We start from the raw sequence: 21,756 nt of genomic DNA on the forward strand, positions 1-21,756 counted from the left end.
CCATAATAAAGTTAAGCGCCTAGAACCAGTTTTTCTTGTTCATTCAACTCCTAATTACTTGGAGCAAATTACACAGATCGGTATATTCTGATTTAATTAAGTCTGAGGTAAAACCTGAGCATTTAAACTTTTGAAAAGCACCACAGGCAATTCTGAAGCTTCCAAGACCCAAGAAACACTAAATGGATTTGGCCTTCTCTTTCATGGAATGCTTCTGGTTAGAGCCAGTTAACTGCAGACACAAGAGGAAGCAAATCTCTACCAAGTGTGATGACTGTCTCCCCTGGAATCTGTTTTCCTTCTGTCTTCCCTGTGGCTGTTTCCTCTCTCACAGCAGTGCTCACAGCACTTTCCCTGGTGATGTTCTCAGACCTCTGAGCACAAGGCCTGCACACTGCTCTGCACGCTGTGTAGACTTTACTCACAAGCAGAGTTTCACTTATTCCAAGGTGGAAGTATGTGAATGTCCCCAACAGACTACACAGGTGAGGTCCCCAGCCGTCTTCAGGACCTTCAGCCTCTCCAAACTAGGATGGCACAGAGTTATAAACATTATTAAATTTTATTAACAAAAACTTTGTACATTTTCTTTTAATACACGTGGAATTTTACATCTAGGTAAAATAACAACACATTCAAAATTTACCATTTATACAAATTGTTACAGAATAACAACCAGTGGGTTAAATAAGTAAAATAAACCACACTGATGTTTTTAAATTATCTACAAAAGATTTGACTTTCTTTAAAATTCCCCTGAACATATAAAAATAAATTAATTTTATTTTTCAGTTAAATCTACCAATTAGAAATATTACAAATCAAAATATCAATGTTATCTTATGAATTTTTCACAATACAAAACAGATTCACAAAACTTTATTTACAGAAATGAGGTAAGAACTGTGCAATGTTTAACCAAGAGACATATTGCAGAATTAACATGTTCTTCCAGCTAAGTACACAGTGGAGGTCTAATTACAGCTGGGTCTTTTCCACTAATAATTCACACATTTAAGAACAGTTCAATGATCACATCCCCCAATTGTTTAATGTATTCTCTGCCATGTTGTCACATCTAGAGTGTGGCTCCCCAAAGTGGAAGGGCTGTGATAGGAGTTTCACCTGCTCCAGGATCTGTAGCAGTGGATTTTTATTTTGTCTTAATGGTCAGTAATGAAAAGTTTGTTTAAATGAAACCGATATTTTTACACCAAATCCATTCCTTTCTTGTGACTCATTAGTGGACAAATACCCAGGTAACAGTTTTGCCTGAGCTATCTACAGTGGCACAGAAAGTTTTGAATAAAGGCGGAAGCATAGGGAAGGCTGCCAGTGCGGGGGTTCCTGCTGCTCATGAAGCGCTGACTGTGCGCGCTGTCTCGCGCTGCCTCAACACAATGGAGGAACGAACAGGCACTTGAACTAGGCCAAACCCTACCCGTGGTTTCCAGAGTGGCCCCTCCTTCTGAAAGAAGTCTTTTGCTTTGAATTGATTTGGTTCCCCCAGCAGCCTTACAACTCACTTAACTCAAGGTTTCTTTAAAATATGAATAGGTCTTAATACTAATGAAAAAGCAATTATCAAAAGAAAATTTGATAATTTAGCAGAAGCCGGTATTACCATCCTAACTTGATTACCAAGATTGGCCAAATCCCATTAGAAAGGAAATGTTTTAAACAAAGATTGCCAAGTCCAGTTGATGACCTGGATATTTGCAATATTAAATCAATAAAACTCCAGGAGAAGAAATTGGACAGTTCCATGAAATTTGTTTTTAAGATCTGATTCACAGAGAAAGCTTACTATAACCAAAACAAAAGGCCATATTTCATCTTCCAACTTGTATGATATAATCAAGTAGCTTGTAAATGGACCAAGTTTTCTGTTTTGCGATTCATATCTCCAATTTATAATAAAACTGGTTGTGCACCAACTATATTAAATTTTTCTTGGGTTGATAAACTCATTGCATGTAAATTATTTCATTGACAAAAGTTAGTTATTAAATTTTCTTTCCAAGTTAAAAAATTTGGGTGAGGGGTAGGGAATATAGGGATTCCATTTCAGTGCAACAAAGCAACAAGAAAATTAAAGCCTTACAAGAATGTCCTTGTGGCAATGACTCCTTTGTTGTGCAGTGAGTTTCTTGTCGCATTTCTTCATAGCTGTAGTGATAGGACTGCAACCGCAGCCAGACGAAGTGCTACACCAGCAGGATAGGCAACTGCTAGATGTTTCTCAAGTGTCAACTTTTCTCTTGAGCTACAGGCCCAGTTTTATCACTAAGTCTCTGCCATTAAAACAAAAATCAGGTGCATTAGCTAAATTGAAATCGTAACTGAGATGAAATGTGTATACAGGTTATTTCTTTTCTTCTGTAAATTGGCATGGCTACTTTCCAAAACAATATATAGACATGAATTCACTAGTAAATGCTTTGGTGGGGGTGGGGGGAGGGGCGGGAGGAGATAGTCTCACTCTGCTGCTTCAGGCTAGAGAGTAAATGCTTTTAAAACATTAAATCCAGGCTCGGCACCTATAGCTCAGTGGCTATGGCACCAGCCACATACACCAGAGATGGTAGTTTTGAATCCAGTCAGGATCTGCCAAACAACAATGACAACTCCAACCAAAAAATAGCTGGGCATTGTAGTGGGCGCCTGTAGCCCCAGCTACTTGGGAGGCTGAGGCAAGATAATGGCTTAAGTGCAATAGTTTGATGTTGCTGTGAGCTGTGACGCCACAGCACTCTACCCAGAGTGACACAGTGAGACTGCCTCAAAAAAAAAAAAAAACATCAAATCCAGCAGTACCCCAAGACCAGAGGAGGAGCAGGCTCATCTAAGGGACAGAATGCCTCAGGAATGGATGTATAATTCATCCTCCAAAATCAACTTTTTCACCAAAGCAGAAACATGGTATTATGGAAAACAAATTTTTTTTTTTTTTTTGGAGACAGAGTTTCACTATGTTGCCCTTAGTAGAGTGCAGTGGCATGACGGCTCACAGCAACCTCCAGCTCTTGGGCTTAAGCGACTCTCTTGCCTCAGCCTGCCAAGTAGCTGGGACTACAGGCACCTGCCACAACGCCTGGATAGGAAAATGAATTTTTTATGGACTAAGAAAGTTGTAGGTTCTGATCCCACGTTACCCTTTGAGTTTAAATGTCTTTCAGTGTCCTTTTGCTAATCTATTAAAAATGACGTTCTGACTTATCATTTTAAAGACTGAAATGACATATGCCACTGTCTCTAACAAGGAAGCCTGGCACGAGGTGGGGTATTTCAGTAAATACTACCTCCCAGCCCCACTTTCTCTCGTTAGCTAATTAGTACTCTATTTTTGTTATTTATTGTGGTTTTTCTATCAAATACTTTCTACATTGTATAACTTACAAAAAGTTAGCTTATAACTAGTTGACTTTTTAGCACAAGAATAAACTCATTAAGGGGGGTGAATGAGTACAAAAATGTTCGTAAATTAATACAACATCACTGAAATTTCCCATGTCAGCAAAACATGGTGAGGCTTGTGATGAAGGCAATATTTACAATCAGGAAGTTAGCAAAACAAGAGTGCAAACAAAGCATTGAAGAGCTAATGAAAAACAATAATCCTACATTTGAATTCTCATAACTAAACACAAACTAAAGTTCTGAAGGACAATAAAGAAAACTTTCCAAGTCATGGAAAATGGCAAACACCGTGACTTGCCAAGTCCCACCTGGTCTCTCCTGCTCCTGACGTCCAGTCTCCCATCCAGAGCCCCATAGCCTTCCTACAGGAATCTGCCCTGACTGGAATTTAGGGAAAACACTTACACTCCAGTAAAGGAGACCTAATTGAAGGGGAGAATTAATAGGAAAGAGAAAAAAGCCTTAAGATGTGTACTACTGTATGTGTAGTATGTATCCTTGAAAAGATAAATGCTTTTACTTACATGAAATTAAAGAATTTAAAATATGAATTTCATTACAAATGTGATTGTGATTTCTCTTGAAAAGTGAACTGGTAGAATAACTGGATTGCTTGTCTTAAAATTTATATATTTTTTATTCTAAAATAATTTACTTTTAAAAAGTACTTTGGAGGAAAATAAGAAATATTCTTAAATTATACAGACTGGTTCTATAACTAATTAAACAAAGCTCAGAAAACAAGTCTTTGGACTAGACTGTCCTATATGACTTGCTAACTGAAACATTTTCATTTTGAAAACTGCTAAATTATAAAACAGCCTTCAAACCTTATGTACAAATTCAAACTGATACATTTAGAAGGATATAAATTGGCTTAGGTCCTCTGTGTTTAGAATATCCAGCTGCTCAAACAACTGGTTTTAAGAAAAAAATATTAGGGGAATAAATTTTTAATAGGAATAAAATTTTTAAAAATCTCTGCTTAATCAAATTACATAATTTCATGGAGCACAATAAAACAAACATACTTACTGTTACCTTCTGACTTGCGCCATCTGCATGGATGGGGAGGAAGGGGTTGGTGGCCGTGTGAAGTGGGGGCGCCTGTGCACCTGCGAGAAGGTTGTTTATGGGGATCTGTGCTGGGCCAGGGAGCTGCAGCTGGGGCAGCTCGGGTTGGTGGTGCTGCTGGTGGTGCTGCTGCATCAGCTGGTACAGGAAGGCTTGATGCTGTTCCTTAGGCAGAAACAAAGGAGAGAAAATGAGTCCCCAGCACAGAACTCAGCAGTCAGGAAAGCCTGCCACATCTGTTTCCTTTGCTTTATACTGGATATTTAAATCTAAGTCACATTCACATCACTAAGAAAGAAAACAAGTATCTCATCTAGGAAAATGTGCTGCACCAGATAGTAACCATCTCCTATAAAATGTCTATCAGTGAACAGCTTATTTTCAAAAGAGGGCACACAAATACTAGAGACCACTACATACATGATGACCAAGCAGTGCGGCAACTTTGGTAAGCCACAGGTCACCCAGGTTTGAAAGCATCGTGTGGGCTGAGCCCTTCCCTACGTCTGTTCAGACTTGAAACAACTCTTCTGTTCTCATGATTCATGACTACCAAGAAGGATGTTCTCTTGGTCTAATTGTGAACTATTCTTTATAGCGAATGTAGTATATTCCACTCACGATATTCACATACTGAGTGTTTACTGTATACCAGGCACTGTTTTAGATGTTTGAGACATATTGGGACAGGGGAAGAAAATAAACAAAAATGTTAGGACGTGATTATTGCTGAGGGCAAAGGGAAATGGGAGAGAGTATGTAGGAAGGAGGTGTGGGGAAAAAGGGGATGTCAGATTGTAATTTTAAAGAGATTGGTCAGAATAGTTCTCACAGAGAAGTTAACACCCTGACAAAGCCTTGGAATTAATGAATTCCAGGGCGATGACCCAAGCAGTGCCCAGGCTTCCCCAGGAGCACATAGGCCAGCCCAGAAGCCAGTGGGGCCGGGGTGCAGTGAGCAAGAGGGAGGGGCTCACGGTGCAGAGTGGGGATGTTTCTGGCCTATATTTTACTTACAGTAAAAGGGCCAGTAGGAGGTTTTGAGCAGAGAAGAGATACAACCTGATTTTAGGACTTCTTGATGGAGTCAATGTGGGTGTCAGAGAAAGAAGGGACTGCAAAGTTTTTGGTTGAGCAGCTAAAGAATAGAGTTCCCATCACCTGAGGTTGGGAAATGAGGCCGTTCAGCTTTGGACACATTATGTCTGAAATGTCTTTTAAGATGCCCAAGTGGAGACACTCACTGAGCAGTTGGATTTGAGCGTATGAAGCTGTAAACATCAGCACACAGGTGGCGTTCTGTGGTGAGTGGGGGAGAGAGACCAAAGAGGGGGCCAGGGAAGGAGGCTAAAAAGGAATAAACAGTTACGGAAGAAGACAGTCAAAATAATGTGGCGTCTTGGGAGCTGAGAGAAGTGTTTTGAAGAGCTTGAATTAGCTCTGTCTCATGCTGTTGCCACATCAGGGAAGAAAAAGAATGAGAACTGACCACTGGATTTAGCAACAGAGAGGTCATCTGGGAGAGGACAGAAAGCAGACAGCCAGGAGAGTGACTGGTGGGGAAAGAAAAGTCAAAGAGTAGACAGAAGCTGCACATTTGGCTTATAATAATATTCTCGGCTCTTTAGAGTTGGATGCTTGTAAATCAACAAACTCTATCCCTCACTCTTCACTGATACAGGAAAAAGTTTAAACCCCTTCAGTTCTCTCATGGTCTCTGACTTTTGTGCTCTAAATTCCTTAATATAGACATGTGATATCTGCATGAACTATTATCATGAGAGCAAAATTCTGATTAACGAGACACCTGAATAAACTGAGTTTTAGTACCTCATCAAGATGAAGAGATGAGAAAGCAAGATCACATTTTAGTGTGTTTAAGAATTTATATATTTATCTTTATACCACTGTAAAAACAGTGACAGTGAAAATAATGACTCAGAATCAAAATAAATGCTTTCAGTATATTTAGGTCATTAAATATGAAATGTCCAACTAACTCCAAACCAAAAGTTCATTATATCTCAAACAAACAGCAGTACAATTAAAGTAGGTGCCTGAACTATGGACACAGTTTTGCCACCTTAACAGTAACTTGTGTCAGCCAGCAGCTAAGAAGCCTGGAGAGGAAGTGGTGATGAAATCATGAGAGGCCTTTTCCACAGCTATTGAGAATGGAGTATTTTTCCTTTTAAGTAGTCCAAAGCCTGGAAGAAGTGGTAGTCATTTGGGGCAAGGTCTGGTGAACTGAGTGAACGATAGAGCATTTCCACCTTCTGTAGTTGGAGCAGCGTTGTCTGTGCACCACGTGTGACCAAGGGTGCACTGGCCTGTCTTTATTGGCCAGTCTTGCTGCTTAATCAGAAGCATCGTCCAAGCAGGTGCAGGAGACATCCCCTGTACTCAGCCAACCAGGTTTCATGAGGCTGTAGTGGCTAATGCCAGTGCCAGACCACCCAACCGACAACCCTTAGTGTTCTGGATGAATATTCAGTTTGGGGTTATGTTCGGCCCTTTATCTTTAATCATCATGCTCAACACTTGTGATCATCAGAAAGAATCCATTTTTCATCACCCATAACACTATGGTGTAGAAATGGCTTGCCTTTATATCATGACAGCAAAAAGAGGCAAGCTTCAAACTGATTTCTCTTCTGATGCTTATTTAATTCATGTGGAACCCATCCATACAGCTTCTTTATCTTGCCAATTTGTTTCAAATGGATCAGTACTGTTGCATTAGTAACGTGGAGCCTTGCTGCTAATTCACACGCAGGCTGAGACAGATTCGTTTCCACCACAGCTTTCAGCTCATCATTATCCACCTTGGTCTCAGGTTGCTCACGTAGCTCATTTGCAAAGTTAAAATCACCAGAACAGAACTTCTCAAACCATCGATGAACTATGTGTTCATTAGCCACATCCTTCCCAAGCATCTTGATATTCTGAGCTGTCTGTGATGCTTTGGATCCATAAGGAACACATTCATATTCAAACATAACACTAATTTTTGAGTATCCAGGGTTTCATAAAAGTTACTCTAAAAATTTTTTGAAAGATAATCACAAGGCAAACCGTGTTAGAAAGACTGAGTTCAGCTGTCAACCTTTGTACGGAAGGAAATCGGACACTTCATATTTAATAACCTCATTTTTTTAAACTAAAGCAAGAAAGGACATAAGCGTGTCTTAGAAATGACAAAGGCTTACCCTCCCACCCCCATATTGACTGAACAATGTGTTATCAAGTGTGCAAGGGAGACGGGCAAAGGGACACCACTGTGTTCACCAAGTCCCTGGCCACAGATGCCAGCACTGCCACGCACCAGAGCCAGACACTGCCCCATCTGAGGGGTCCAGTCTTCCCTTCCCCAAGGTACCTACTTCACATCTCCTCTCTCCACTAAAACCCCCGGCCTTTCCTCTGCTAAGCTGCTGTTCTCGTCTCCTCTTCCTTGGCCAGAGCGTGGCCTCCCTCCCTCTCCAGAAGTTTTCTCACCAACTTACACATATGCTGTCATACTCAAGATGAACACAGAAACTGCCCCCTCATGCCATGTCTGTCTTTGGTGCCCACTTCTCTGCTTTTTACTGGATAATGTCTTGAACTGCCTGTAATTCCACTTTGTTTCTCATCTCATTTTTTTTCAACCTTTCGAATGATGTTACTTCCATCGAATGATGTTACTTCCATTGCACCAAAACTGCCCTTGCCAAAAGTCTCCAGACAACCACATGCCATGGTCAATCCTTACTTATCCTACCAGGAGCATTTTACACAGCTGACTCCAACTCATCCTGGAAACATTTTCTCCACCTGGCTCAAGACACCACTCTGTTATTCTCCCAGCTCGCTGGCCACTCTCCCTCAATACCCTCGACTGCCTCACTCTCCTTCCTCAGGGCATCCAGGACTCAGCATCGAACCTGCTGGCTCTCAGCATCATCTACGCAGCCCTGATGCCAGCTTTCTGTCTCCAGCCGTGTCCCTTCCGGGGACTGTAGACTCCTAGTTCACGATGGTCTCTTCTACTGTCCACTTTGACATCTCAACTTGAGGCTTCGAGTTTACTATGTCCATAATGGAACTCCTGTTTTCTCTCCAGAACTAGTTTTATCCAGTTCTTCCAAATCTCAGTAAAAGTCCATACCTAATCGTTCAGGGTTCTTTTCTTCTATGTCCTACAAATGAGTCTTATTGGTTCTATCTTCAAAATATACAGCAATTTCAGACAAATGTTCACTACAGTACTATGTTAAGGCCCCAGCACCTCCTGCCTGGACCACTATCCTTGTTTCTACCTTTGCCCTCCCTCCTAACACACACAGAATACTCTCCATACAGCAGCTAAACTAATCCTTTAAAATGTAAATACGTTCATTAGCCACATCCTTCCCAAGCATCTTGATATTCTATAGTTATCATGTTACTATCCTGCCCTAAACCTTCCGATTCTGAGAATAATCCTGAAAAAAAGTGGGGGGGGGCAAGATAAACAAAATTGAGTAATTATTATAGCTAGGTGACAGAATGATGGGTACACAGGGCTTTAGTATCCTTTACTTTTCATATACTTGAAAATATCTATAGGGTAGCACCTGTGGCCCAGTGGGCAGGGCGCTGGCCCCATACACGGCCCTGGCCAAACTGCAACAAGAAAATAGTTGTGGTGGGAGCCTGCAGTCCCAGCTACTTGGGAGGCTGAGGCAAGAGAATCGCCTAAGCCTAGGAGTTGGGAGGTTGCTGTGAGCTGTGATGCCACAGCACTCTACCGAGGGCAAGAAAGTGACACAGTCTCTAAAAAAAAAAAAAAAAAAAGAAAAAAAAAAAAAAAAGAAAATATCTATAATAGAAAGGTTGTTTTTTTTAAAAACAATGAAGTTTGAAGTTGTCAATGAATCCCAGGCCCTGTGGATCTTAGCACCAAGGCAGGCCAAGGCGAGAGGATTGCCTGAGGCCAGGAGTTCCAAGATCAGCCTAAGCAAGAGCAGGGCCTTCCCTCCTACCCGCTAAAAATAAAAAAAAAAAATCAGCCAGGCACAGTGGTGAGAGCATGTAATCCAGCTACTTGGAAGGCTGGAGATCCCTTGAGCCCAGGAGTTTGAGGGTGCACTAAGCTACGATGATGTCACTGCCCTTTGCCAAGCAACAAAGCAAGACCCTGTCTCCAAAAAATAGATCACCACAATTTCTTACCACAGCCACAAAAAGCATTCTTCATCTCCTAACCACCACAAGGCCCCTCCCCAAACACAAACCCGCCCCGACCTTTTCCACCTCAGATGCACTTTCTCCTGACTCCCTGAAGCCGTGAAAGGCTCTCACTCAGCTCTGGGCTCCAGACTCATCCTCAGAGACGTGGAGCCTCCCCTCCTGGGCCCTCCCCCTTACCCTGCTCTCTACTTCTGAGCATCCATCACCGCCAAAAGCTACATGTTCCATCTCGCCCATCTCCCCTTTCAGACTGTACCTGCCTCACTGTGGTATCTCTGAGCCTGCAATGCCATCATGACACATGCTCTGAAGTGTATGTTAATGAATGAACGTGATACCAGGTACCACAGACCATACAACATGGCATTCAATAATGTTATTTCACAAAGGAGCAATGTATACCCGTGGTGACTAATCAACTGTAGCTCAGAACACTTGTTCCTAATAAAAATTAAATATTATTGAAAGGAAGAACTTACTGGTGTGAGCTGCTGAGAATTTAACAACTGCTGAAATTGCTGTTGATGAATAAGTATTTGTCTTTGTTGGTCAGAAAGTAATCCTAGTCCTGAGGCACTGAAAAATGATTAAAAGTCTTACTTTCTACTACATACCTCTGTTGTTTAAAAAAATATATAAAATGAAAGACAACTTTTCATTTTGATGTTTAATAAATTAACAAGTAATGGTTTTCATCATGACTTTTGAAAACAATTATGTACATATTATTTCTCTTTATATATTCATGTATACAGTAAATAATTCACATTGTCAAGAAAGTTCTTTTATTATAAAACAAATGGGTACTAACTTATTTCATGGCATATAAATTTACATGTGTTTATAACAAGCAGTTAATTTGTTTTTTAATTATTCAAGGATAATTTAACCCACACTAAGTAAACACATATTTAAAACAAAGAATCCAAGCTCCTAATAGATTTGGCCTAACCTTCAATAATCCCAATGAGAAAACTAAGCACCCATGAAGGAAATAGTACCCATTGCAGATCCACCGAAAATTATTTATTCCCCAACAGTATGTTTCATAACAGGGCTTTAGTCCCCTAGTTTTGAACAAGCATTCAAATAAAATTCCAGTACAATGAAGCCAGTCAGTCTCACTTCCTAGAATCAAGACAAGTATTTGACCTTTGTCTTATAACACAATTTTTGATTAGAAAGTTAAAAATCACACAGTTGAAGAAGCCATTTGTGGGTAGGAGGGCAAGGGTCTCATTATGTTTCCTGGGCTAGAGTGCAGCAGCCCAGTCGTAGCTCACTGCAGCCTCAACTCCTTGGTTAAAGCAATCCTCTCACCTCAGCCTCCCAAGGTGCTAAGACTACAAGCATGCACCACCAAACCCGGCTAACAGAAACCAATATTCATATGTGACCTCCCCTATAGTATCACCTTTCTTCAGAATTTATGATAGATGAATGCAATATGCAAGTAAGAAAAACCAACATTTAAAAATAGACATCACAGATAAAGACTGAAATTTTCAGTACAGAATGTATTTAATGCTGTTATTAAAAGCAACTTACTTTTCTTTTAACCTGAATTACTTAAGTTTCAAAAATACAGTCTGGGTATTATACACTTTGTTTAAAATATTTTGGTAGATTTTTTCTTAGGGATCTTTAATGTGTTCCTTATAAATATACTCTTATCTAAAGCACAAACAACATTGATACTATGTTGCACTAAAATCTGAAAATATATTTAAGCTTCTTACCTGTTAGCCAGTGTGGCTGGCATTGGATGTGTTGCATTTGGTGGCACAGTAGTGTGGGTGAGAGGGGTAGGGTTCTGGGATATTGTGACAGGGGTCTGCATAACCCCATTTAAAGCTCCCACAATGCCATTAATTGCCAGTTGGTTACCTGGCAAAGCTCCAATTATTCCACCCACTGCAGACACGGCAGGAATGGTGGGTGTTACAGTCTGCATTCCACTAGCCAGTGCCCCTACTGCCACTCCGTTGACCTGCTGAACTCCACCAACTCCTGAGCCTTGTTGAGCTGGACTCTGCCCAGTAGGAGGTGGAGTAGAAAGAGCCGAAGAACTGCTGGTGCTTTGTCCACTGGAGGTTAAGTCCTAGTGCAAGAAAGAACAGACACTTAAGTTGTAAAGAATACAGCAAAAACTGCTTAAAATGATTTTTAAACCTTTTAAGGAAATATTATTTTCACAAGTAAAACAAATGAAAATAACCACACAAAAATTACCTGATTTAATACAGGAAGAGAATTATCAGGTAAAAAGCTGTTTCCTATATGAGGGCTCTTACTGCTATTCAAGGAATCAGTAGTAGGAGCTAGAACAATGAAAGACAAAAAGAAACCAATTCACCCTGTTAATTACATTATGTGTAATTAATGGCTTATTTAAAAGCTTATATTGGGGCTCATATCAAGACCATTTAAATATTAAGTCTTGCTTATTCCTAAGAAAAAAATCTACACATACATCTTTATTAAATACCATAGCTGTAAATCAGTAACATCATTACACATTTTAACAAATTTTACCAAAGTGTGTACTAAAGAAGTCAGAACAAATTCAAGTTGATCACTCAGAAGCATTCTTTATGCCCTTCGAAAATAACCTATCATTCCTTTTCTATATCTTCATATAACTGGTGACTACTACTAATTTATTATGCAAATAACATTGACAAGACTATCCTATTTTCCTCAGATACAAAATAAATATTTTAATACTTACCAGTCTGTACAGAAAATGCATGTATTTGATGAGACGGACTAGGATTTGTTGTTATTGTTGGAAAAGGCACTGAAAGCTGTGCATTCAATAGCTGAAGACGTTCCTTTTTGGCAGTCAAATTTTTAATTTGTTCTTCTAATCTTCGGTTTTCAACTTGAAGTTGGTGTAATGACTTCAGCATTCCTAAAACTAGCAAATATTTGGATGGTTTTTAATAATGACAAGTCCATACACAGAACTAAGTTATTTTTTGGACATAGCATCAGTAACCTTAGAAGTTAAAACAGAAAAGTAGAAACCTATAAAATATCTCTAACTCATTAGGTTTTATTGCTAAATTTACATACAGATATTAAGGTCATATTTATGTTGGTACTTTTATAAGCATAGCAGAGATTTTTCCTAGATGTATTTTCTGGCAACTTCGCTAGTACACCAAAAAATATATACACCAAGTTCTGGTAATTTCCATTCTCAAAAATCATGATATTTTATTTTCATCAAAATAAAAGCCTAATTAAAAATTGAGTGCCAGCTATGACTTTTCATTAAGGTCATATTTACAATGACAAAAGGATTGCACAAATAGCCTTAAACCACACAAAGGAGCACTCATTTGTGTCTGTTGCTCTGTTTAAAGGAGAATGGCATGCAACACCCGCCAGTAATCCTCCAGTTCTAGGTGCTCAGCATGCTGCTCTGCAGGGCTCCCAGCAGGGAGCGCTGTGTGTGCACCCAGCCACCTCGCTACTGAAGAAGGCGCATCCTCTGTAAATAGGCTGACTTGACTGTTCCAATTCCTTCCATGACTTGGACCTCCCCACTGACAACACAAAGTGTTCCTATCAGGCCACAGTGATGGACACTCAAATTCTGTACCAAAACACTGTATTTCATATGACCTCAGGGCCTTTGGAAGACACAAATCTACTGGTACAGACACACATGGTAGTTTCCCAGGGATTTAATTTTTATATTCCTCATTTCCAAGATCCTACAAAGAAATCTTAGTATTTAGTGTGCCCAAATGAGATGCAATAAGACTACACTAAACCTGTCCTCCAGCTACCATGTCTAAAGGATTATCCCAGCATGAATTTCCTCACAATTAGCATATTTTGTCTGGGCACCATTCATAAAATTACCAATTTATGGCACATGACTAACAATAAGCAAAATGTTTTAAAGAAATAAAGCAGCAAAAGCTTACATCCCAACATGATGAAAACTCACCTATATTCCCCTAAAAACATATATCCTTTTCCAGGTAACTACCACCTGTTTGTTCTAACTCCGATTTTTTGGAATTTTCCACCCATGGCCCTAATACTTAAAATCATAAGGATACTAAACATATATGCACACACAATATATACCATGCAATTTAACAAATATGTGATAAGCATATATTACTCATAATTATTACTGTTCCTTGAAATGGTAAAATTAAGAAGCTAGCCAGCCACATTTGACTATATGCCTTTTTAAAAATACATTGTCTAGAGGTAAGCAAGCTTTCTTCAAGCAATTAAGCTAAGAGAAGATGAGCTCGTGTATTTTAGTAAATAACAAGAATAAAGTACAATGGAGAAATAAAGTAAATTATAATAATTGTAAACAAAAAGCAGCTAACAGGTGTATTTTGTATGAGCCAGCCAGTCTTCCTCTTCTTTTTTTTTTCTTTTTTTCTTTTTTTGTGAAACAGTCTCACTATGTCACCCTCAGTAGAGTGCTGTGGCATCACAGCTCACAGCAACCTCAAACTCCTGGGCTTAAGCAATTCTCTTGCCTCAGCCTCTCAAGCAGCTGGGACTACAGGCACCTGCCACAAACACCCGCCTATTTTTTGGTTGCAGCGGTCACTGTTTAGCTGGCCTGGGCCAGGTTCAAACCCACCACCCTTGGTGCATGTGGGTGGCACCGTAACCACTGTACTATAGACACCAAGCCCACCCAGTCTTCTTTGTTTTTAATTTAATCGTCACAACAAATATTATAATATAGGTACAATGTTACTCCCAATTTTAGAAATGGGAGACTAAAGCATTTTAGGAAACTTGCCTAAGGCCAGGCATGGTGGCTCACACTTATAATCCTAGCACTCTGGGAGGCTGAGACAAGTAGAACATTTAAACTCAGGAGTTTGAGACCAGCCTGAGCAAGAGCAAGACTCTGTTTCTACTAAAAACAGAAAAACTAGCCTGGCATTGAGATAGGTGCCTTATGGTCCTAGCTACTTGGGAGGCTGACCCGAGGATTGTTCAAGTCCAAAAATTTGAGGTTGCTATGAGCTATGATGCCACTCTATCCAGGGGGACAGAGTAAGACTCTGTCTCAAAAAAATGAAATGAAATGAAATGAAACCTCTATATTATACTTTCTCACCATATTATATGAAATATATACTAAAATTTCATTACTGTCCTGGATAAAAAGTGACTTCTACATCCATCTGCCTATCTGTTCATCCACCTACCATTACTTAAAAATGAGGAAATAGATACTTACTGTCACTAGGAGTACCCTGTTCTAATAAAAATTGTTGTCCTTCACTCCACTGCCTCTCCAAAAGCTGTTCTATGCTGGCTGCCACTGGAGGCAGATTTTCCAAACTGCTGTTGCCCGGTTGATCATAGCGAATCTGTAAGCTGCTTACAGGGGATCTGTTGAAATCATTAATACTCAAGTTAAAAAGAAGGGGAATGCTTTTAAGGAGAGTGCATTAAAGTTTCTTACCTTACTTACATTGACCCCTTTTTCCTGTACAAGTTTCCTAACACCAGGCTGCCTAGGCCAGAGGTATCAGATTCTTAGGTTTACAAAACCATAATCTACCCTAAAATTGAGTAATTATCATTCTTCCTCCCCACTAGAAAATATAAACATACCACCAATAATCTCAAAATAGGCTATAAAAGAACTTAGTATAAAGACAATGTTAAAAACACTTTAATTGGTTAGAAAAGAGTTCCACCATTCGGCCTTAATACACATAAATGACTTGAGAACACCACTGGATAATACTATGAAAACATCTGAATTACAGTCAACAAAACTGAAATTTTATCAGTAGAAAGAAATTTTTTAACAATTTGAAGGAGACTTTGCTATAAAGTTCAAAATTATTTATTTATTTTCAAGTATTTTTAGTATAATGGAACAATAAAATTAAAGCAATTTTTATTTGAGCCTTTCATATATTTCTAAAATGACTTAGATCTGAGCTTCAAATGATGATCATGCTTTCAACTTTTCCAAAACAAAGTATCTGCATGAAGAACCTGTCATGTTTTTCTTCTTTTGTTTTTAAATCTGTAAATGTGGCCATTTCTGGGCTGCATCCTTCATGCTAACATCATACATTAGTAAGAGCTTTAGAGTTTTCAAAGTGTTTGTACATAATCATCTTAAGATCTCAACCACCACCCGGTGAGAAGTCAAAGGCTCCTTTATTGGCCCCATTTCCAAATGAGGAAACAAGAAAGGCTTCTGTGATCTGCCCACAGACTCTGCCAGCCAACCCCAAGGCAAGGGCTGCAAGGCAAGGGTCTTCCCACAGCCCACCTGTGTTCCTGCCACTGCTTCAACTGGCTTCTCTACAAAAAATCTCTTTACATGAGAAGCTATACAAATGGGCTCGTGATTCCATACGTAGATATCATGTGCTACATACATCTGGCCATCCTTCAGCTAACATCACATAGTACATTGCACTAGGATAATTTAGGCTTATTATATTTCAGGTTGATTTTTAAAGAATAATATAAAGTTGGAAATCATACTAAAAATCATTTAGTACCAGTTATTGTGTTAAGACCCAATTAAAAAAACAAAAAACCAATAGTAAGGTAAATAGCACTAAGAAATTTTAAATAATTTCTAGGTAATCATGTGATATTTTAAGGTCAAAAGGGAGACCAAGAAGTGCTTCCTCCACCAAACATAAGGAAAACTGAAAAAAAAAAATAAGACAAAAAAAAAAAAAAAAAAGAAAGAAAAGAAAAAAGAAAACAATATAGAAGCATTCACAGCATAAAATCACAAGACTAGTCAGATAATTTTATCATTGTATAGACCTCAATTCCTGGTTTCCAAAAAAGAGAAATTCAATTTTCTGCAGGGTTCAATAAAGAAAAACAATACTACTTTTAGTTCATCCAGGAATTACACAGGAAAAAGAAACTACTAGATGGCATTAGAAAACAGAAAAACTGGAGGTTATTGGACTAATCTACGTAACGATGAAGATTATATTCCTTAACAGACATTCCCTAAATGTATCCACAATGCAGCTGACGTTGATATTCATGATTTGTTGTCACATAAAAATTAATTTTTAACAGTATGCCTTCTCTTATACTTGAAAAATAGACAGCAGAATGGATTTGCCTCCTGCTCTGTACCTCACCCAGCCTAACACCATGACAGAATTTACAAAATTAGAGAGTTCAGAGGAAGCAAACTAGAAGATTGAGAAGTTTAAATAATAAAATAAGCAAGATAGTCATCACTAAAGTTACATTCTCTTCTATAAACTGGTACCATATTTCATACCATCATTCTCTCCACTTAGAAGTGAAGGAATAGTTTCATAACCCTGGCTTTATTAATAAATCATATTTTAATAAATAGATGCTGCCAGGTAGTATCTAAAATGATTTTAAAAAGCATGTAACACATTTGCTATATTCTGATTCAACAACTTAAGATCTACTGAGATTTCATACATCTAACTACAAGGGTTTCATTTACTGAGTTAGGAAGCAGAGACTAAGTGCATTACCTAAAACTTAAACTCAAAGTTCAAAGCGTTGGGTCTGTATCTCTAAGAGATCGCAATACTATTTCATGATCAAAAACAATTACACAAACATTAATGGTATCAACAGCTAAGGCACAAATAATAAAAATCAGAGTTCAAACTGATTGGAAACCTAAGAAAAGGCATTCGTTTTTTAGCTTAGAAATTTAATATATTTAAATTAATATGCCGATTAATTTACAATCATTTTTCTTGATTGCCCAGACATGCTTATCTACAAAATGCATTTATAGCCTCACAAATGTATACTCTATACTGATAGGAGATCACAACGTTTCCTTTGCCTATACTTTGCAGTGTGAATAGTGCTTACCGTGGTGAGAGGCTTCCTCTGGGTGAGCTTCCTCTGCCAACTAGGCTACGGCTATTGTCTCCAAGATCTTGATCTGCAGGGTAAATATTTCAGAGCTGATGAAGTAACTCTAACTAGATAAGAGGTTTTAAACTCTTGCCGTGGTTTTTCCTAAAACATGGGTTAGATCTTTACCACTATCTTTGCAGTCACTATGAAAGTCGAAGACCTTAGCATGTTGCTAGTTGAGAATTGCTGAACTGTGGCATGTAAGGCGTTGTCCTTACATGTTTTTGTGGGTGTAGAAGGCCAAGGATTATGTTCTATTCTTTCATTCCTTTCAATTTTACAGCACAGAAGCATGGTTTGCATTTGCAGTACCCTCCCCTCAGCCACTTTTAATTTCTACGGTTAAAGTAATGAATCACAGCTGTGGACAGCTAATCTGTATGCTTATCACAGCAAATCCTTATGCTTTGTATTTTTTAACACTTTGCATCCCAAGACAAGTCATAAAATACATTTACATAGAGCCACACACCAAGACTAAATTACACTGTTAGATGCATCCTCACATCAAGAATAAAATCATATATAAACACTGATTTTTTCAAATGGACAAAAACAAGTACAAACATAGAATTCTGTATTTAAAAGAAAAATATTAATTCTTCAAAATATTCCTTCGGTAACAACAAATATCCAGCTTAAAAAGTAACTTTTATTTCCCTTGCAGTAGGTTCCCTTTTAACACTCTACCTGGCCTCTTTCTAGGCTGCCCTCCCCTTATTCTGAGTCAGGTAACCTCTGACCCTCGAAGGGTAAAGACAGGCTGATCCATTCTTGGTGAACTGCTAAACCCACTCCCTTCCCCCAGACAGGCATGACTACTTGGACATGTCAACAAACCCTTAAGGATGGAATGAAACAAAGCAAATCCAGTGGCTCATTAAAACAGTACAGGAGGCAAATGCTACAAAACGTCAGCTAGTAAAAATTCACAGGATTATTAAACACTGTAGAAATTCTCTAACAGGATTTTTTAAAACCAAGTTTGTGTAATGCAATTTCATGAATTATGCAAATAAAGGTTTAGGCAATTCACAGAAAGCTCAGTGTTATGTTACTTTCACTGCACAGAACTGAGAACTGAACACATCAATCACAAAAGTCACAGGAGACACCGTCACATTCCTGCCTACTGATGGCTCTGCTTAAACATCTACATTTCAAAATAAATCACTGGTTTGCAGTACAGCGTACTATTTACTTCCAACTGTGATTCTTTTTTATATTTTAAGTTGATGATTTATAATTATATAAGTTTACAGGGTACAAATCAGTATTATGGTCTATGAATGTAATATGAAATGATTAAATCAAACTAGCTAATGCATCCATCACCCCAAATATTTAACATTTTCCAAGTGTGTTTCTTTTGGTTTAAAAAAAAAAAAATGCAATCCTCTTTTAACCATTATTCCTAAGATCTTTTCAAATAAAATGAGCCAAAAGCAGGGAAAAATTGTATTGGAGGAGAGCAGAATTCTAGAGTTTAATAATTCTTGAAAACTTACCTGTCTGATTGTTTTCAGACTGAGCTATAAGAGCTGCCATTGATGAATTTGGATTTAATCTATTGCCATACATATGAGATGGTGCCTGACTAAGAGAAGATCCAGATAGGGTATTTGCCTAAATAAAAGAAATTACAATGATAAATGAGTTACATCTGAAAATATCTTAATGTTTTCCTTCTTAACAGACCTAGAAACTGTATTCTCCAACCTAAGAGTATAAGCAAAACCCCCTGACTTTATGAAAGAAAATTTCATTCTTTGTTTTATTTAACCTAATATGTTTTATTTAACCTAATATGTTTTATCATTCTAATAATAGGTCAATTTTTGAAAAGTTACTTATAAAAAAAAAAAAAAGATTTGCACATTCAAAGTTAACTATTCCTGTTTTTAATTTTCAAAATATCTAGTCAATACCAAAACCCAGTGGCATGGTAACCATGTGAACATACAGCTCATTATTTAATCTTATTAAACCATTTATAAAGTAAAGGCAGGTAGACAACAGATGTCTAACAAATGCTTGTCTCTTACATCACAAGCTAGCTAAGGAGGTCACAAGGTCTGGCCTTCTACTTCCAGTATTTTAACTACACAGAGCCATATTTCCAAGCTTAACTCTGTCATTAGTAAAACCTGCACAGTATTTTGTTACTTCCTATTTTGATAGACTTGGAAGCCTGCTGCTTTTTCTGTTTTGTTTTGTTTTTATTTTAAAAGAAAGCAAACAGGCATCACAAGTATGTTTTCTATACAATGCAGGGCTCAACGAATCACAGCTTTGCCCTGACCCCATATAAGGCACTGTCTTTTTGGCAGCAAGCCAGCTCTACTAACTGAAGAGCTCGGCCAAAGTTTGTAATTCATTCATGTTGCTAACCACAATTCTGAAGGCCTCTACTGGGATCTGTGCCAAACAAGCGAAAATGAACCCTTAAACAGATGAAGCAAAGGAGGCTGGCCAAAGTCTTGCGTAATCCAATATAATAAAAATGCCTTCTTTGATGTGCATGCTCTCTCCCACTTTCCAAGAATATTATAACTTTAAAATGTGGCATTTTGGAAGTAAATCTCTTGTACACAAAATACTATTACTCACAGAAAGCAATTCCTGGCCTGAAATAATTTTCAGATTTAACAGAACCACAAATTTTAAAGTAGATTTCTTCTTATTTTTCATGAATGAAATCAAACTGAAGCTTTTACAAAATCAAATTATTGCATAGTTATTATTATTTCAGAACAAAACTCTTAAAAATACTTCCAAAGAATTAAAGACCTTCTAACATAAAGAAGCTGAGTAACAGCCAAACAAAAGATGTGGGACATTTTGTCATTTATAACTGCACACAAGGGACTAAAATGACACAGTAGGTATAATCAAAATATTACAGAGAACAAACTGTGTTTCTGGATAAACTCGTATCTTGGCCTTTAGTCAACTTATTAAGCATGAAAAATGTACTTTTACAAGTCATAGAAATAATCTCCATGATGTAGAATCCTACCCATGCTTTCAGTTGTTTCAAAGAGTTAATTTTATGGTATACACTTTAACATATAAAGTCAAACTGTTAATTTCTGGGTTTCATTTTCCTCTTATTAAAAATATGCATACATACAAAGCCTGTAAATCTATACTATTAAGTCCTGTTTAACAATCAATTAGCTCTCAATAAAAGGTATATTATAATTTCAACTTCAGCTTTAATACATTAGTATTTATACTGGACACTTAGAAGTCAATTCTTTTGGAATCTTAGTTACTCATAAAATAGGTTAGAATAGAAACCAACAGAAAAACCAGACGTTACCAGTTCCATGTGTTAACATCTCAGATTCTAGAACTTAAAAATGCCTTTCTTAAAGCCAATTAACTCTTTACTCTGAACACAATTCTAGAAAGATCCACTAAGCATATAACAAATTAGAAGTAGAAAATTAGGAGGAGGAGGGAAAAAGTAAGTAGTATATTGAGACAGTTCATTGGCAGCAAGAAATAACAGCTAACAGCAAAAAGAAGGCAAGAGAAACGTGATTCAGAGTGAGAGCACGACGCAGGGTCCTGGGCCCCATAGAACAAGACCTCTCCATGCTTTAGCACGTGCAGAACAAGGGGACATTCTCAGCCTTCTGACTCCTCCTTTATGTAGCCATCTTTTATATGCTGACTAAATCATAATACTGCACAGGCTGGAATACATTCTTAGTTACCAATTACCAGTGTCTCTCAATAAGAATCAAAAGCTCTAAGTCTTACCAGAACCTACTCTTTTGGGGAAGGGTGTTCTGCCAAAGGCTTTATGGGGTTAAGTAGGGTTTTAATAGGGTTAAATTGTGGGAGTGACATTTTTTTTTATCTAGGGTCCAAATTACCTCAGTTTTTCTATCATCCATTAGAACTACTGTTTATATAGTAAGAAAAAAATAGAAAGCAATACAGTGTAACAAGTGATTTGCTAATGACTGTCATCAGAAAGAGAAAAAAGTATACTTAGCATATTTGAGGCAAAAGCATAGATTTTTAACCTAATATGAGGTTACTATCCTAAATGACCAATTCCCCAAATCGGAAGGCTAAAAAAATATGATAGTTGCTTTTCTTTCTTTAAAAAAAAAAAAA

General features: G+C 38.0%; 1 protein-coding gene across 14 annotated transcripts in view; it reads right to left on the reverse strand.

The window, feature by feature from the left end:
- Positions 1 to 543: 543 nt before the first annotated feature.
- The window catches only part of MLLT10 (MLLT10, histone lysine methyltransferase DOT1L cofactor), a 204,559-nt gene continuing 183,346 nt past the window's right edge, over positions 544 to 21,756 (reverse strand). For 6 of the 14 annotated variants that reach the window (XM_023511351.1, XM_023511350.1, XM_023511346.1 and 3 more), the window contains 9 exons: positions 19,131 to 19,248; positions 17,575 to 17,647; positions 14,948 to 15,102; positions 12,440 to 12,628; positions 11,941 to 12,029; positions 11,448 to 11,809; positions 10,188 to 10,284; positions 4,456 to 4,659; positions 549 to 2,294 (listed from right to left, as the gene is read on the reverse strand). In XM_023511351.1, coding sequence (XP_023367119.1) covers positions 2,250 to 2,294; positions 4,456 to 4,659; positions 10,188 to 10,284; positions 11,448 to 11,809; positions 11,941 to 12,029; positions 12,440 to 12,628; positions 14,948 to 15,102; positions 17,575 to 17,647; positions 19,131 to 19,248 — 1,332 coding nt within the window. In that variant the 3' untranslated portion in view covers positions 549 to 2,249. Of the gene's footprint in view, positions 2,295 to 4,455; positions 4,660 to 10,187; positions 10,285 to 11,447; positions 11,810 to 11,940; positions 12,030 to 12,439; positions 12,629 to 14,947; positions 15,103 to 17,574; positions 17,648 to 19,130; positions 19,249 to 21,756 lie in introns of those variants that run through there. The other 8 variants (XM_023511344.1, XM_012803354.2, XM_023511343.1 and 5 more) reach the window with 5 other exon arrangements.

Source organism: Otolemur garnettii, unplaced genomic scaffold (genome assembly GCF_000181295.1).
Source record: "Otolemur garnettii isolate 467f Iridium unplaced genomic scaffold, OtoGar3 scaffold00019, whole genome shotgun sequence".
In the NCBI taxonomy this organism is placed as follows: domain Eukaryota; kingdom Metazoa; phylum Chordata; class Mammalia; order Primates; family Galagidae; genus Otolemur; species Otolemur garnettii.